General features: G+C 53.2%; 1 protein-coding gene and 1 pseudogene across 2 annotated transcripts in view; one reads left to right on the plus strand and one right to left on the minus strand.

Annotated features, from left to right (window-relative positions):
• The window catches only part of BACE2 (beta-secretase 2), an 85,230-nt gene that overhangs the window by 29,831 nt on the left and 39,462 nt on the right, over positions 1 to 15,937 (minus strand). Inside the window, exons 3-6 of one of the 2 annotated variants that reach the window (XM_013061294.2) lie at positions 9,469 to 9,685; positions 5,975 to 6,103; positions 4,689 to 4,823; positions 3,017 to 3,118 (exon numbers count right to left, since the gene is read on the minus strand). In XM_013061294.2, the coding sequence (XP_012916748.2) occupies positions 3,017 to 3,118; positions 4,689 to 4,823; positions 5,975 to 6,103; positions 9,469 to 9,685 (583 nt within the window). The remainder of the gene's footprint in view (positions 1 to 3,016; positions 3,119 to 4,688; positions 4,824 to 5,974; positions 6,104 to 9,468; positions 9,686 to 15,937) is intronic. The other variant, XM_045084481.1, reaches the window with a different exon arrangement.
• Positions 6,316 to 6,408, plus strand: LOC123393221 (annotated as a pseudogene).

The raw sequence follows: 15,937 nt of genomic DNA on the forward strand, positions 1-15,937 counted from the left end.
GGGACAGAGGTTATCCGGGTGGCCTTGGCGTCTTCAGCAGAGATCATCTGTCAGAGATCTGAGCTTTGCGGGGAGCCAGGTGTGATTTACGAGTCCAAAGGGGATTTACAAAGGCCACGAGTTCTGGAAGCTGAACTCCTATCCAGCCAGGCCCACTCGCGAGTACTACGGGCGGATGGGAAACGATGATGTGGCACCAAGGGAATCCCTTTCAGGAGAATACGGGGAGGAGAGAGGGGCCCAGGGCCCACCCTGGATGGCGCCAGCAAAGCAGACAGCCACGACGAGGGCACAGGGACAGGACGTGCAGGAAGGAGGGCGCTACGGGAACGGAGAGAAAGCACGATGGGGCGGAGACTGAGCAGGGCAAGGACGGAGACAGTGGAGCGTCACAGCGTGAGTGCCGGGCGCTCTGTTGCAGGAAGACAACGCGGCAGGTGCGCGCCTGCCTGCCCTCGGCCCTCCGTCCGGCTGTCCCTCCCTCTGGACCACACAGTGGGGAGAAAACGCCCTGGGGTTTTTCATCTACTCCAGGGGCCACCCATTGTGACTCTGTTAGTGACTGATTTGTAACATTTTAACAGTTTGTAAAATAACATTTTAACAGTTTGTAACATTGTAACATTTGTAACATAAAATGTTAATACACTTTCACCTTTTGTAAAAGTTAAGTTGATTTGAACTATCTGCAGGAGGGCAGAATCCCAGAGGCCAGATGAGTCAGTGAGGGTCATTCGCTGGCCAGAAGGATGGGCTAAGCTGGGGGGTGGCTGGGTCTGCACCCAGGGCAGGGAGCCCCACGTCAGTGCCCGTGGGCAGCTCCAATTTGCAGATGAAGGATCAGACCTGGTAACTCACCTAAGGAGCCCAGTTCCAGATCGGACGGGGGCCCCGTGCCTCCAAAGAGGCATCTGTGAGTCCAAGGGCCTCCCCGGAGGCTATGCCACATGTCCTTGGAGGGCAGTTTCGACCCTCAGATCACAGAGTTCAGAGTCAAAAGTCATCCTAAGGCAGGTGTCATCCTGCATCTGGGTTTTTCAGATGGGGGAGCGCTGGGCCGAGCACCAGGGCGCTGCAGCTAGGAAGAGAGGGTGCCTGGGCCTCTAATGTCTACAGAACTCCATTTCAAAATACAGACCATGCATTCCTAGAATCCCATCTGAACAAACCGGGCCGGAGACAGCCCAACATTGATACTGCATTTAATTCCTCCTTTAACCAGAAAGCAAGCCTACGCCACAACAGGTGAGAAAGAACACACCCATCTTCGGGCCAGGCACGCGGACACAGGGACTCTGTGCCCCTGTCCGTCCCCCCCGCGCCCCCCTCCTTCTCCCTCCCCCCCGCTGGCTGTGCTTTCCCTGCCCAAGACGGAGAACCTTCCCGGGTCCTCGCCTTCCTGACACAGGCTCTGGAATCAGAGGATCCTTTTAGACGAGGCAAACAAATCTTGTAATCCCATTTCTACCACCACCAACCGTGGGCTACGATGCCCTGGGGGTGCCACTCTGTTCCCTTGTGGCTCCCATGGGGGCTGGCATCCCTGGCTCCCCAGAGGCGGGGCCCGTCCTGCGGGGTGGTCCTCACACACTTCCAGCCCGGAATACTCAGTCTGAGGAGGCTCGTGTCGGGTCTGCCGAGGACACTCTCACTACCAAAGAAAATCAGCATATGGCTCCATATTTTAAGCACGGTCTGATTTTCAGCCAGTGTTCTGAATCGAGGGCACTAAAAACTTCCCTTGCCTTTTTTTCTGATTCAGCAGATACGGGCTAAGATAGGAGCTTTCCTCTGGCTTGACCACTGCTGCCCGGAAGCCCTTTCAAGCTCCGAAGGGGCCTCTGTGCTGCTTCTTGTCCCGGCTCTTGTCCGTTCTCTCCGTCCGCCTGCAGCTCCGCCCACGCCAGCTCCAGACTTCTGAAGTTTGGCTCAGGACACCCAAAACCCCTTCCTCCTTCCCCCGCTCCTGCTAGAACCCGGCAGCAAAGACCTGCTCAGCATTTTCCCATCAGTCTTTGGATTCGGCCGGGGGAGTTGTGGGAGAGTCAGGCTGGTGTTAGCAGCAGCATAAAGACTTTGCACAGGAGACACGGGTTTTTGGTGACCTTGCAAGGGTGACGCTGTACAAAGGCAGGCTTAGGACAACACCCAGGGAGCGGAGAAGAACATCCGTCTCACGTTCGAACAAAGAGCAGCTGCCCGGTGGGACATCAGATGTTTCTCGTTCTACAGCTCCTGTGTGCAGGGCGCACTGTGCTCCAGCAGCCCCCGACAGCCCCGCGAGGAGAACGTGGAGGCTCCGCGGGCCCAAATCCCGTCCCAGGCACCCCACTAGCGAGCAGGCGAAACCAGCCTCCGTTCTGGTCCATCCGACCCCCGAAGCCTTGTTCTTCCCACTCAGTCTACCCTTCGGTCTCTACCCTGCTGCCCGGAACCAGCTGGGAAGCTGGGGCCGTACCGGGATGCTGTCAGCCATGTCTCCAAAATTCATGTTGTTCTTGAGCAGGATTTTTAAAATTATTACACTGGCTGATCGGCCTTTGTCTTCTGTGAATCACATTCTTTTACAGAAGAACTCAAATCTCAGTACAGCCTGAATGAAGGCCAAAAAGAGTACGATTTGGGGTTCACAGGTCTTGTTTTAGAGGCTGTGAACATATTCCTGGTTCACTATTTCCTCTAATATAGAATGTTACCAAGAGGCTTTTTTTCTTATTAAAAAAAAAAAAAAAGAAAAAGAAAAAAAGTACTCCATCCAGGTTGCTATTATTTGAAATAATCAACAGCCCGGCACCTACAGATCCAAATTCCCTGGGGTTCGTCTGAAGAAATTCTTTGCTAGTTAAGAGTAAGACTGTACTTAACAAGTAATAGTTGAAAAAATTAAAAAAAAAAAAAAACCCAATCCCTCAGAATCCTCAGATAAAGACTACTGAATACACAGGAGGGCTGCCTCCCCCAGCATGTGGTCATGACGTAGGGCTCTCCAGGATTTATCAGAACCCTGAGGACTCACCAGAGACGTGCGGGCCACCGCCTCAACCACCGCGTTGAACACCTTCTGGGGCAGGCGCAGGAGTGTGGTGCCGCTGTCCACGATGGCCTTGTCTGCGTTATACTGCAACAGAAGCGGGTTGGTGGGGAGAGGGTGTGCGTTCCAGGCAATGTGATTCTAGCCTGCTGTCCCTGTGTGGGTCCGCCACACACAGCTTCCAGCAGCCAGGGGACCTCACCGGTGACTCGACTCATGGCACAGTCTAGGAACTTGGACACTAGCCCAACATTCTCACTTCCCAGAAAAGGAAACAGAGACCAGGAAAGGGAAGGGACGTGTCCAAAATCAACAGCTCTCCCCTCACAGACAACTGCCCCATCTGGAGGTGCCCAGGTGACCCTGTCCCTGTCAAGGAGCTCCCAAGGGCAAAGGCAGCAGACCCCTGTGTCTTTCCAGATTCAAACGACACATCAATTACCATTTATGCAAATCCTACAGAAGCAACTACTATCCCAGAAATGGAGAAAGAAGATTAGGATGGCCAGACACACCACATCTGCATCTAGGATGGAACCACAGCCACGTTCAGAGAAAGGATCTCGCATGTGCGCACATGGAAGGCTGCACTGCGTTGTAGCCCTCCCCTTGGAGTCGCTCACTGGATTCTTTAGTGTAAGGAAGTGCCTCTGACCAGAGAGCCAGCTCTATGGCCTTAGGACTGGAGACTCTCCTAGAAGGAGCAAGCACTGCTCTCCTGGGCTCGGGTGGGTTTCGGAGGCATCTGTGCCTGTGGGAACCGTGGTGGGCGCGTGAGAAAGGAGGTGGTGGCAGGGACGCACAGAAGGAGATGCCCGGCCTGCAGGCACTGCGGGGGACTGCCTGCCGCAAGCTGTCCTCCTCACGATGCCATTACATCCCCCAGGAACGCCCAGCGCAGACGGGGTGCGCACAACGCTCCTGTGGGACCTGGCGCCCCAGCTCTGCACGCGTGCCCCCTACCCCGTGAGGACAGTCAGGACACGCTGCTCTGCAGAGCATGACTTGTCCTGGAGGGAGAGGGGCGTGGCGGCGGAGGGGTGAACAGAAGGCAAAGCGGATGGTTTTCTTTGAGTTTCATTTTGCTTAATTGTAGCCCCGTTTTCTCCCTTGCACAGATTAAAAACCTGCTCTTCCAACCTCTGAAACACAGTCCTGGAACCATCAAGCCCAGGGGAACGGTGAACAGGGCTCTACAGTGTTCTTCGCACACGCAGGTTTATGCTTTTTTTTTCCATATGAAGCTGAGTGACTGGAAGGAAGCAAGTCTTCTAGAAGGAGGAGTTCATTATCATACAAAAAGGCCCGATCACTTTTAATGTATGGATCTTTGATTTATCTTGTAATGTGCCTTCTAGTTTTCTTGGGGTTTTTTTGAAGATTTATTTATTTATTTTAGAGAGAGAGAGAGAGCGTGCATGCTTGTGGCGGGGGCTGGGGAGGGGCAGAGACTGAAGAGACTCCAGGCTGACTCCCCACGGGACACACAGCCAACCTAGGGCTCCATCCCAGGGTTCTGAGATCACGACCTGCACCAAACCAAGAGCCAGACACTTAAGTGACTGCCCCACCCAGGTGCCCCCCCATACCTTCTAATTTCCTATTCCGGTCCCAGCTACAGTATTAAAGTGACACAAAGAGGTCACGATGTGCATACCTCTCTGCAATCCAGATTCAGGCTCTGGCCTCCGATTTCCAGCTTGAGAATCTCTATCTGGTAGTACCACTCCTCCTTAATAGGGGTATACCAGATGTCTCCTTTGTACAAGCTTGGCTCAATTCCACCCAGGACCTGAGAAGGAAAACATTTACAGGTATAAGAGAACAAATACGGAAGCATAGTCACAGGTTACACAGAGATGCATACAATCAGAATGCCCATCCACGTCTTACGATGATGTTACAAAACACAGATGCTTGGAAATTAAACAGGGAACATCTGGGGGCCATGTATCCAAAGGTCAAACAGTCTTGTGCCCTCGTCTGTTCCAGATGCTCTGGTGGTCTCCCTTCTGCAAAGGATGGCCCTGCATTTCTAGCCTTATCACACCAAGATGTACCCCCCCATCGAATGAGGCAGAACACTGTCGGACAAGAATTCAGTTCCTCAGAAGACAGAGGAAGACTCAACGGTCTCACACGTTTGCATGGAAGGCAGACAAAGGAGCGTCCCTAATCAAAATCTGATGGTGCAAAACTATAAAACATCGCCCCACATATCCTAGGCTGTCCTCTGTCCTGAAAACGGGGGTAAGTAAGGTATTCATATCGGGTGTAGTGTAAGCAAATGAAAGCAGCTGCGTGTCTGCTTCTCACAGCTGGACAACTAGGGGGTTGTCAGCACCCACCCCGAGGGGCCCTTCTTGTGCGCTGTCCTTGTCAACTCTCATTTGAGACATCAGGGCGGCAGGGCAGGGTCCATCGAGGGGACACTCAGCCTCAGTACATCCACAGAGCTGGTGGCCTTGATCTGATCGTGTTTCACTAGAAAACTTCCTGCTGTGTGTGTGTACGTGTACGCACTTGTGCAGAGAAAGGACGCAGTGGTGTCCCTGTCTCAGCACCAGATTAGGAAGTCGCCAGACTTTCCTCCAACCAGTGGACCGACCCTGGGTAAGGCCCGCCGGCCACGCCCCCACCGGTCCTCACCCGCCCCTCTCCCACCTGCCACAATTTTTCTAGGAAATCGTTTTAAAAAGCTTTCATAGAATTGGGGGAAGCAATGAGAATCAGCTTCTGGCTGGCAGGATAATTAGAAAAGATAAAAATAATACCTAATTTTACCCATTCTTTTTAAAGGTTCTTTAAGAAGGGCGATCAAAATTCCACAGTACTGATGTATACATCTGTGTCTAGCATTTCCACCAGGGTGTTCACAAAACAGAAAAGCTGCCCGATTCATTTGTGATATTTTTCCCCCCTTGAGGACTAAAAGATACCCACAAGACTACCTCCGTTGGTACCAGATCCAGCCACGGGCAGCCCCGCCCCACACATCTGCATGGAGAAGACGTTGGGGATCCTTGCTTGGGCCACCAGGGAATCGAAGAACGTCTCCAGGGAACTTGACGGCTGTAGGAGACACAAGGACAGCAGCCCCATGACTCATGGCAGAGATGAGGACCAAGCCGAAGTTGACACGGGGCATGGGGTCCAAACCTGGTTTTCTTCATATCTGTTTTCATGGGGAAACAACAAGCATCTGTTCAAGGGCAGTAATTCGAAAACCAGCAACAGACCCTCCTATTACGCAATGTTTTCCTGTCTGTGTGGCTCTGCTGGAAAAATAAGATAGTATTTCTAAAATCGGAAGGAGACAGAGAAGATCCGTACGGTCCCTGCGCAAGGCAGAGACGCAAACCTAAGACACTATTTCTAGAGCTGCTGGTACGTCGTCACATTATCACCACGATGCCCTTTGAGGCAGGCACGAGGCGTGGACGTGGGTCACCAACGGGGCTGGTGGGCTCCCATCTCAGCGTGAGCCAGGAGAGAAGCGCCTCTGGGAGTGGCCTTCGTGGCTTCAGAAAACGTGCTTCACCTCTCTAGGCCACGGTCGTCTGCCACACGCCAGGTGCTAAGCTTGAGACCTCTCAGACCCCAGACTCTGCTGAGCTCCGGGGAGCAAAAGAAGAGCAGCAGCAAAGGACAGTCCTGCGTCCCTGAGCTTGAAAAGTCCCCGATTCCCAGCTACCATAGTTCAGTGGACCTAAGTGGCCTATGCTTTCCTTCCGCAGAGCTAGCACTCACGCAGGGCGCCCCATGTCTCCAGAACTCCGTGTGCGCACAGCTCTGCGCTGGGGGTGGGCTTCCAGGCCTGCAGGTCCCGAGGACCAGTCAGGGACCTGTGCACAGACTTTGGGTTTGACAACCGGGGATACGGATCACTCAGAGATGTTGGTTCCTGATGGAAATTTACTTGTCGTGGCCCCGTTGCCGGGCAGATTCGGACGACCGGCAGTCAGCATCGGGACTATCATTTACTGCCCGTAAGAATGAAAACTGTAATTCTGGGGAGAGCAAGCACAAAGCTTCTCATTTATTATTTAACTCAGTTGCATCTGGCCTCCTCCGGCTTCTGTGGGCTCTCTGGCAGGACCGGGCACCATATCCTCCCACCGCGTGTGCGCTGGCGTCCCGGGGGCCGATGGACCCGAAGGGGGCTGGGCGTGGTGCTGGCCCGGCCACCGTCCTCCTGGCCACCTGCGCGGGAGGCAGCAAAGGCAACACCGCCTGGGACTGAATTCTGGCTTCGCCACCTGCTCCCCATGTGACCGGTTCCTTTGTTTCTTTATCGGTGAAACGGGGAAACAGTAGCCTCCCGGAGCTGCTCCTGGGGCTTCGATGAGCCAGTACACACAAAAGCCTTGCAACGGTGCCTGGCCCGCAGTAAGGGATCTATTAGGATTCTGCCCAGTCATTCCTCAGGTTCCCTCTGGAGGTTTGAAAACATACAGGTACCAAGGTCAACCCGAGAGAGCCCAGCTGGTGGGCGTGCCGCTGGACGCAGGCATCTGTGGTGTGAGACCCCGGCAGGCAGGGTCTGAGGCACAGCCTCGGTGGGAATCCTTGGCGGGAAGCATCGTGACGGACTGGGGTCGCCACGCGCCGTGGCCACCCCTGAGGGCTCGGCCAACCAGTTCCGCAGCCGCTCTGGCCCACCAAGCCGCACATCCAGCCACGCACCGCGCCCTACCCATGCCCTGACCATCTCCCCAAACCTGGGACAGGAAGCCAGTCGCCGTCATCTCAGAATTCCACACACAAGAAGGTCGTGTGGCAAGCCTGGCCACCCTGGGGACCCAGAAGTCATCATTTGCAAGGAAGCTTATTTTCAGTACTATCCACCGCAGGCAAGTCAGCTTTATTCTGCCGTCCCCCTGAGAAGCAGCACGAAACCAACCATGCTCATACCTTGCCCCGTCCGAGCCAGGTAACAAAGCAATGTTTTGTCCTCGGTCACACTGTCTATGAACTTGTACCGAGGAATGTGTGTTATTAAAATGAGTCTACACAGTTCATATTAAGCTCACCCTATGGTACTGAGAAGAAAGGGGCTCCAGAGCGCCCCAGGCTCTGGGCGAGGAGGGTAAACCTCTCCGACCCTCAGTCTGCACATCCGTAAAATGGGAGAACGTGGCCACCCACAGGTCACCAGAACCCAGGGAACCAAGTCCTGGGATGTCCTCAGCCCGCCTGTCTCATAGGCCTCTCGCTCCTTAAGAGTCCCAGGCTCGGAGGTGCCTGGGTGGCTCAGTGGGTCAAGCCACTGCCTTCGGCTCAGGTCATGATCCCAGAGTCCCGGGATCGAGTCCTGCATCGGGCTCCCAGCTCAGCAGGGACCTTCTCCCCCCTCATACTCCCTCTCACTCTCAAATAAATAAATAAAATCTTAAAAAAGAAAGAAAGAAAGAAAAGAAAAGAATCCCAGGCTCAGGAACTCCCCTGCCTGCCGCCCGCTCCCCACCTCGCCCCTCCGTGCACCATTACTAGTGAGCTGGGGCCGGGACGGACATCCCTGTGGGAGAGAAAACAGGCTTTCCCCCGAGCATCCTCATGGACCAGGAACGGGCTCCGCAGCCCCTCCAACCTGCTTCTGCTCCGTCCACACTTCTCTTGGCTGCAAGCTGAGCGCTGACCAATCAGAGGGCAAGATGCAGGACCCAGGACGGCCAGGAGGGGTGACCGCCTTCTGCTCTGCTCCAGGACGCACCCTGGTATTTCATCCGCTTGACCCGGTTCCTCTCTTGGGGGAGACTCCCCAGCCTGCCTCCCCACCCAGGCACACCAACGTCACTCCCTTTGGGCTGGCCGAGTCCAAAAGTTTGCAGATCCCGTCTTTCCCATTTTGTGCAAGTTCCGATGCGGATGAGAGCACGGGCTGCACACGTTCCCCTCGGGGCCTCCTGGGCCACTGGCCTGCGGTCTCTGGGACGCACTTTCAGGCCCTCCCCGGGCTCCGGTGGCCCCTCTGGGGTGTCCGCACCCACGGGGAAGCAGCACGAGGCTCTCTCCCTGGTGGGGTGTCTCCCTGGCCGAGGCTCCAGGGCCGGCCACAGGCTCCACCATCCTTGAGAGAACGTATGAATCTAATAAGTGTGTTTTCTTTCAACCCTCCCCCCCCAAAAAATGGGTCGATGCCAAAATTCAAGTGACTCGGATTCTGTTCACATTTTTAAACTGCAGAAGTAAAATAAGAAAAAACAAAGACAAATGAAACTAATGCTATGGGTGCATCGTGGCGGGAAGGTTCAACGGATTCACCATTACCTTAAAGTTTCAAGATGCCTAGAAACATAATTCACTGGGTGACCACGGTTGGTCTCCACCACGTGACTCTCAGCGACCAGCGTCGTCTCCGGCAGCTGGGACCCCCTCCCCCCAACTGCCCAACTCGTCCCAGCTTTGGTCCTACTTCGACCCCAGACCGGCCTCACCTTGGCCAGAGCAGCGTAGGCGAGTCCCAGGATGCCGTTCCACTTGATCCCAGGCAGAAAGAAATTCTCGGACTCAAAGATAGTGGCGATGTTGACGAGGAACGAGCTATTGAAGCCTTTCGGGATGGTGACGATGTCCTCTCCCACGAAGCCCGTCCAGCTTCCCTGCGTGTACTTCACCGTGACATCGAAGCCCTTGGAGCGGTAAGTGCTTGACCTGGAGAAGGAAGAGACAAGGCCTGGGGCTGGAGCCGCGCGCTGTGTCCAGACGAGGTAGCCGGGCACGGTGGCCATGACCGCTCCCCTGAGCACAGGAAAGCACCCACATGCAATTCTTCATCATTAACGGCGATTCTGTTGACTCAGTGGGCAATTGCACTAGCCAGCCTCACTCACATCTGGGTGGTGTTTCCATGCCAAGTGTGCAGGCAGCTCTGGGGTCGGCACATAGCCCCGAGTTTAACATTTACCCAAGGGGGGGGGGCCCATAACTTACTTAACCACATCTGCCTTTGCAGGGGCCCCGCACTGCTGCTCTATGACACAGGGAGGGACCTTCAGGTTTCGACGTCACACCCACAGCCAATGTGACAAATAAAGACTACCCCCACGCCTTCCTCCTCAGGGCTCACATTGCCTCCTGATGTCACAGCCTCTTTCTCCAGGCTGTCTCCAAATATGGGGGAGGGGTGCCGCTAGTGGCCTGTAGGGACACGAATCCCTGTGACACCGTCTGCGGTCCTACGTGCCCTATGGTAAGACCAGCTTAAACAGAGTCATGTGAAGGAGATCAGACCACAGGCAGGGCAGATGAGAATTCTGCCCTCGGGCTTTCAGAGACAGACAGTAAACAAAGAAATACATAAAATTCCATTCTAGGCAGTGGTAAAGTGGAAGGACTGCCCAGGGAATAAAGTGGGAGTGCGGGTAAGGGCATTGACTTGGCAGTCACCCAGGCCTCTCCAGTGCAGCCACCTCTGTGGGAGACCCGCGTGAAGACAATGAGCCCCATGGGAAGGATGCTCTGGACAAAGGACAGCAGGTGTCAAGGCCCTGGGATGTCCAAACCTGTAAGGTAATTTCTACACCACCTGAGTTTGAAAACTCTGCTGAATTAGAGGACGGGACCCAGAGAATGTCTCTGGGCAAATATCTGAGCATTCCAACCACACTCACTCTAGGAAAACTGCCAAATTCCCAGAGAGATATCCGTTCACCAAACAGATCACTTGTCCAGTGCTACCGTTTGCCTGAGGTTTTCATTCACTGTTTTCACACTGAGCCTTTGAATGCCAAGTCTGTGTCGTAGGACTGTTCGAACTAGTACAGTCTTGCCAGGGGTCCAGAAGGCAGTTAAGTCAAAGATGGTCTGACCTCTTCGTTGGGGGGCACAGCTCTTAAGCTTTAAATATGTTAACAGTCTTTAGTTCAGTAACGGTACTTCTGAGCGTCTGATCCTAAAGAAATACTCAGAGATACAAGACGGAGATTCAGGGACAAAGACAGTCATTATGTTTTAAAACAGCAAACAGCTGAGAACAACCTAAATGCCCAGCAGAAAGGGAACCATTCAGTACAAGTATAGTGCCCCCCAATGATGGAATATTAGGTAGACCTCATTCCCAGAATGCCAAAGAATGCTATTTACAAAGTCATTTTCAAGGACGCAGAAATAAGGTTGAAGAACTCTCGGTGGTTCCCTCTGGGGGTTGGGATTTGGGAGGGAGACTCACCTTGTGGTCAGGAATTTCTGCACACATAGCTTTGATAATCAGGGGGAAAAAGTGATTCTTGGGGGCCTGGGGGGCTCAGTCAGTTAAGCATCTGCCTTCAGCTCAGGTCATGATCTCTGGGTCCTGGGATCGAGCCCCACATTGGGCCCCCTGCTCAGCGGGGAGTGTATGTCTCCCTCTCCCTCTGCCCCTCCCCATGCTTATGCACTCTTGTCTGTCAAATAAATAAATGACATTTTAAAAATATATTAAAAAATAAAAAATAAAGAACAAATATGTGATTCTTTCAACGTCTGGCACACACATTTTGGAGAAATTTGATTTATGTGAACTTCAAAATGGGATATAAAATATGAAGACTGCTTAATTTTAGTATTTACCACCTTAGTTCACTCGGCCACGATCTTTTTTTTTTTTTTTTTAAATATTTTATTTATTTATTTGACAGAGAGAAATCACAAGTAGACAGAGAGGCAGGCAGAGAGAGAGAGGGAAGCAGGCTCCCTGCTGAGCAGAGAGCCCGACGTGGGACTCGATCCCAGGACCCTGAGATCATGACCTGAGCCGAAGGCAATGGCTTAACCCACTGAGCCACCCAGGCACCCCACTCGGCCACGATCTTAAAGGGACAGCAGCATTAGGGGACACCGCGCATGCGTGTGTCTCCTGGCAAGGGCAGACACAGAGAGTGACAGGGGACGGGTCTGGGCACACGGAGTGCTGGGGGCCCGCCCATCAGAAGTCCCACAGGCAGGGCCGTCAGGTCACAGAAGCAGGAGACCAGAGGGTCGCTGTTGTCCCACGTTGACTGCCAGCACCGAGTCAAATGTATCTGGTGCGAGACAGGGGCTATCTGCATGTATGCTGAACAGCAATGAGAACCCCGACTTTGGACCATCTGGGGTCGTTCCTCGTGTGTACAAATACACCACCGCTCACAGAAAAGGCTGTTCTGAAATGGGCAGAGAACAGGATCTGGCCCAGGGTCAGCACGCTTTTTCCATCAAGGTCTGAGGAAACAAGTTCCACCTTCTGTGGGTCCCATGGTCTCTGTTACGTCTCCCCAGCCCTGCGGGTGTAATGCGGAAGCAGCCAGCGAGGAAACTGACCAAATGCACGCTGCTGGATTCTAATAAAGTTTTATTAACAGAAGGAGCAGGCTGGAAGTAGCCGGAGGGCCTCGTTTGCCAGCTCCTGGCTGCAGAGATTCGTTTTCTCCCCAATACAGCCCAAAATGCCGCGACTTCCTTGGGAGAAGCTGATTTATTTTTACTCTGCCCAGACTACAGAACACTCATTAGAACCTGCTCATGTCTAAGCGCCCGAAGCAGCCTTGTGGGTGTAGACCGTGAGGTTCCTATACTACCCCGACCAGCTTGCTTGTCCCTTCATGGGGACAAGCCCTCCGGACACTCTGATGATGCCACTCGCAGAGACAAGAGGCCCTTGATGTTACACAGCTCGGGTTCAACCACCAGTTCCACTGCTCAGCTGTGTGACTCCAGCCCAGGTTACTTAACCTCTCTGTGCCTCTATGGCTTCAATAGGAAAAGGAGACCGCGCGATACCACAACCCCTGGGGTTAATTCTGAAGACCAAGAGAGCAAACTCCAGAAAGCACTTAGAACAAACCCTGGGACAGAGCAGGTGCACAAGAAAAACACCTGGTACTATCATAATTATCCGAACACTTGCTGCCTTTACTCCGTCTGTGAACAACTACTAGAAAGTGCAAGAATTTTTTCCCTGGGGCGCCTGGGCGGCTCAGTCGGTTGAGCGTCTGCCTCTTGCTTTCGGCTCAGGTCGTGATCTCAGGGTCGTGGGATGGAGCCCTGAGTGGGGCCCCGCGCTCCACGGGGAGTCTGCTTGGCATCCTCTCTCCCTTTCTGCCCCTCCCCCCGCTCACATATATGCTCTCTCTCTCTAAATAAATAAATAAATCTATCTTTTAAAAAAAAGTTAATTCCCTGAAAATGCTCCGACAGCGTTACTTGTACTGAATACCAGAAACCGTCTCATCCGGAAGTCCGAGCGTCCCCACGGGAAGGGGCTAGTCTGTTGTACAACTTGGTTAAGGCGGTGAGGGGCCGTCGGGGAGGGGAGCCATGGGGGCGGGGGGCCTCTCCGTTTCTAAAGGCAGAGTTCTCCGGCCTTCCAGAGCAGCGCCGTCCAACAGAACCGGCCGCCCTGACGGAAATATCCCGTACCCTATGCCGGCCAGTACGGTAAGCAGGGGCGTCCTGAGCACTAAATACGACTGTACAGGGACTGGAGAGGTAGGCTTACTCCATCCAGTGCTCGGTAATTGAAATACCCACGTGGTTGCGGCTACCCTGGTAGAAAGCGTAGTTCTCGATAAGGCGAGAGGAAAAGTAGGTGCATCCTCTCTGAGCTCCTTGAGCTAAGCCTCCAAGGGCAAAAGCCCCAGTGATGAATCGTAAGTAAATCTGAGGGCTATCGATGTAGAGTTTCCCGCACTGAATTGGGAAAAAAAAGTATTCCCCCATCTTCGTGACTCTAACATCCCCTTTGTTGGCACTAAAATGCTTTGGCTCGCAACTGCTCTGCGCATTAATTACGATCTTGAGAAAACCCCGGACTGGCTCGTCCTGCGGCTCCCGTTCTGGGTTCTCAGGAACAGCCGTCGGTCGGGGACACGGGTAGCCAGGACGAAGTCCACTCAGCAACAAAATCACTTCGAACCAAGTTCAGAAGGCATTCTGCCTCCGGGAAGAGTGTTGAGGATACACAGGACTGAAAGGGGAAATCAATGAACAGGGGAGAAAAGAGCCAGAGACATTTTATTTTAAAAGGAACCGCTACTGTTTTCGGAGGACGTGAGAAGAGCAGGTGGGAGGGCAAAAGTCACAGTCCTGGGGTCTGCTGCCCCCCAGGGAACGAGGAGTCTGGTGAAGAATGCACCCAGGGGCTCTCCTGCATTTGGGGGGCGGGTTGGAACCTACCTTCAGGGTTGTCAGACTGGCCCAGGTTGGTCCCTGGAAGGTTCTGGAAGGCTCCGGAAGTGACCAGACCAGAGTGGATGGGGCCACTGAAGGCCCAGTGGCCGCTCCACCAGCCTGCCCAGCCTGGAGAGTCGCCATCATGCCCAACAAGGACCAACGCTCGTGGGCGCCAGCAGTCCCCTCCGGGACAAGCAAACAAACGTGGGCTTGAGGAACAATCAACCATCAGGCACACATACGGCCCATCGGCCTGAGGAGAGACGCGCCCAGCTCGGCCCCCTTAAGGAGGCTACCTGGTAATACCCTAACATCCTACCCCCACTCACAAGCATCATTTGAGGAAACTAACTGCCCCCTCACCACGACTACTCTTTGTGTCTTGACCCAGATGGGAGTACTTCCCCGGATAGTCTAACAGAAGGTCGGGGGATGAGTATACCAGATCTTTTATCAAACCAACTGGCCGGAGGCTGTTTTATTGGCTAAAAAAGAAGGACATCTAAAGAAACACACAATCTTCTTTCTGCCATGAAGAAACTCATTGGAACATTCGCCACCATGAAAAGAGGGCCTCCGATGGGAGGAGAGGCCACACAAAGGATTAATGGAGCCTGGAGGCTCATTCCAGAAATCAAAGAGCTCTTGTCAAAGAGCCCCATGCCAAATCTCCAATTACTGGGAAATGTTTCAGGAAGCATTAAAACCTGAATATCCAAAGACTGGGGAACTGGAATCAGAGCTGACAAACCCAACCAGAAACCTTATTATAACTCAGGGAGATCAGAGGGACAAGCAAACACAGAAGCATCACAGGGCAGGGAGCTGCATCTCAGAAAAGAACCCTCTGTCAGAAACGGAGATGGGAAGCGAGAACATTCTCCTGGCTTCCATTAAATACGACGGTGGAAAGCATACACCTTATGCCAATCATAAAGTCAGCTGGAAGCCATATGCAAATCAGCAATGCACCATTTTACAGAAAACGTTCCTATCTTCACAATATTAGATCCATGTTTGGGACGCCCCAGTGGCTCAGTCAGTGCAGCATCTGCCTTGGCCTCGGGTCATGATGCCAGGGTCCTAGGACTGAGTCCCAAGTCAGGCTCCCTGCTTAGTGAGGAGTCTACTTCTCTCTTTCCCTCTGCCCCTCCCCTTGCTCAGGCACACATGCTCTCTCTCAAATAAATAATCTTTTTTTTTAAATAAATAAATAAATTTGAGTCAAACAGAAGCGTGTGAGAAGCACGGGATATAAAAACAGAGGAAGGGAGAGAAAAAATAGTTAACACAAATCTGAGCAGGTACCTAATCTGCAAAGCACCCCTCTTTGTAGGGACACAGCTGATGGGACAGAACTTGCCGCAAACTCAGCAATGCGATGCTTCCCATCTGATTCGGTTAAGATACCTGACAAGCCTGTGGTAAGAATAGTTCTCTTAAAAGGAAGGCCAGGGGTCCAAAATGTGGGTGGCGTCTTACCAGCCCTAAAGACCTTTCAGCAACACCTGGGAACAAAGAAGGTGGGCTGATGTCTGGGTGACAGAGCCTGGGGCACCCCCTGCCTGCTGGTTGGTTCTGTTATTTCTCTATTTGCTCACACACGGGGCACCCAAGAGAACCCCGAGTGCTCAGAAAGCTGGCAGAGGTCCCTCGGCTCTCTTACAGAATTAGAAGAAAGGAAGGCTTCACCATCGTGGGAGCCACGAGTTTTCACATTAAACCAAGCTGCATGTTTAAGGATGAAAAACAGTAACAACTGCCACCTGACCACCA

The sequence above is a fragment of the Mustela putorius genome, unplaced genomic scaffold (assembly GCF_011764305.1).
Source record: "Mustela putorius furo isolate JIRA1106 unplaced genomic scaffold, ASM1176430v1.1 tig00000765_pilon_pilon_pilon, whole genome shotgun sequence".
Lineage (NCBI taxonomy): Eukaryota > Metazoa > Chordata > Mammalia > Carnivora > Mustelidae > Mustela > Mustela putorius.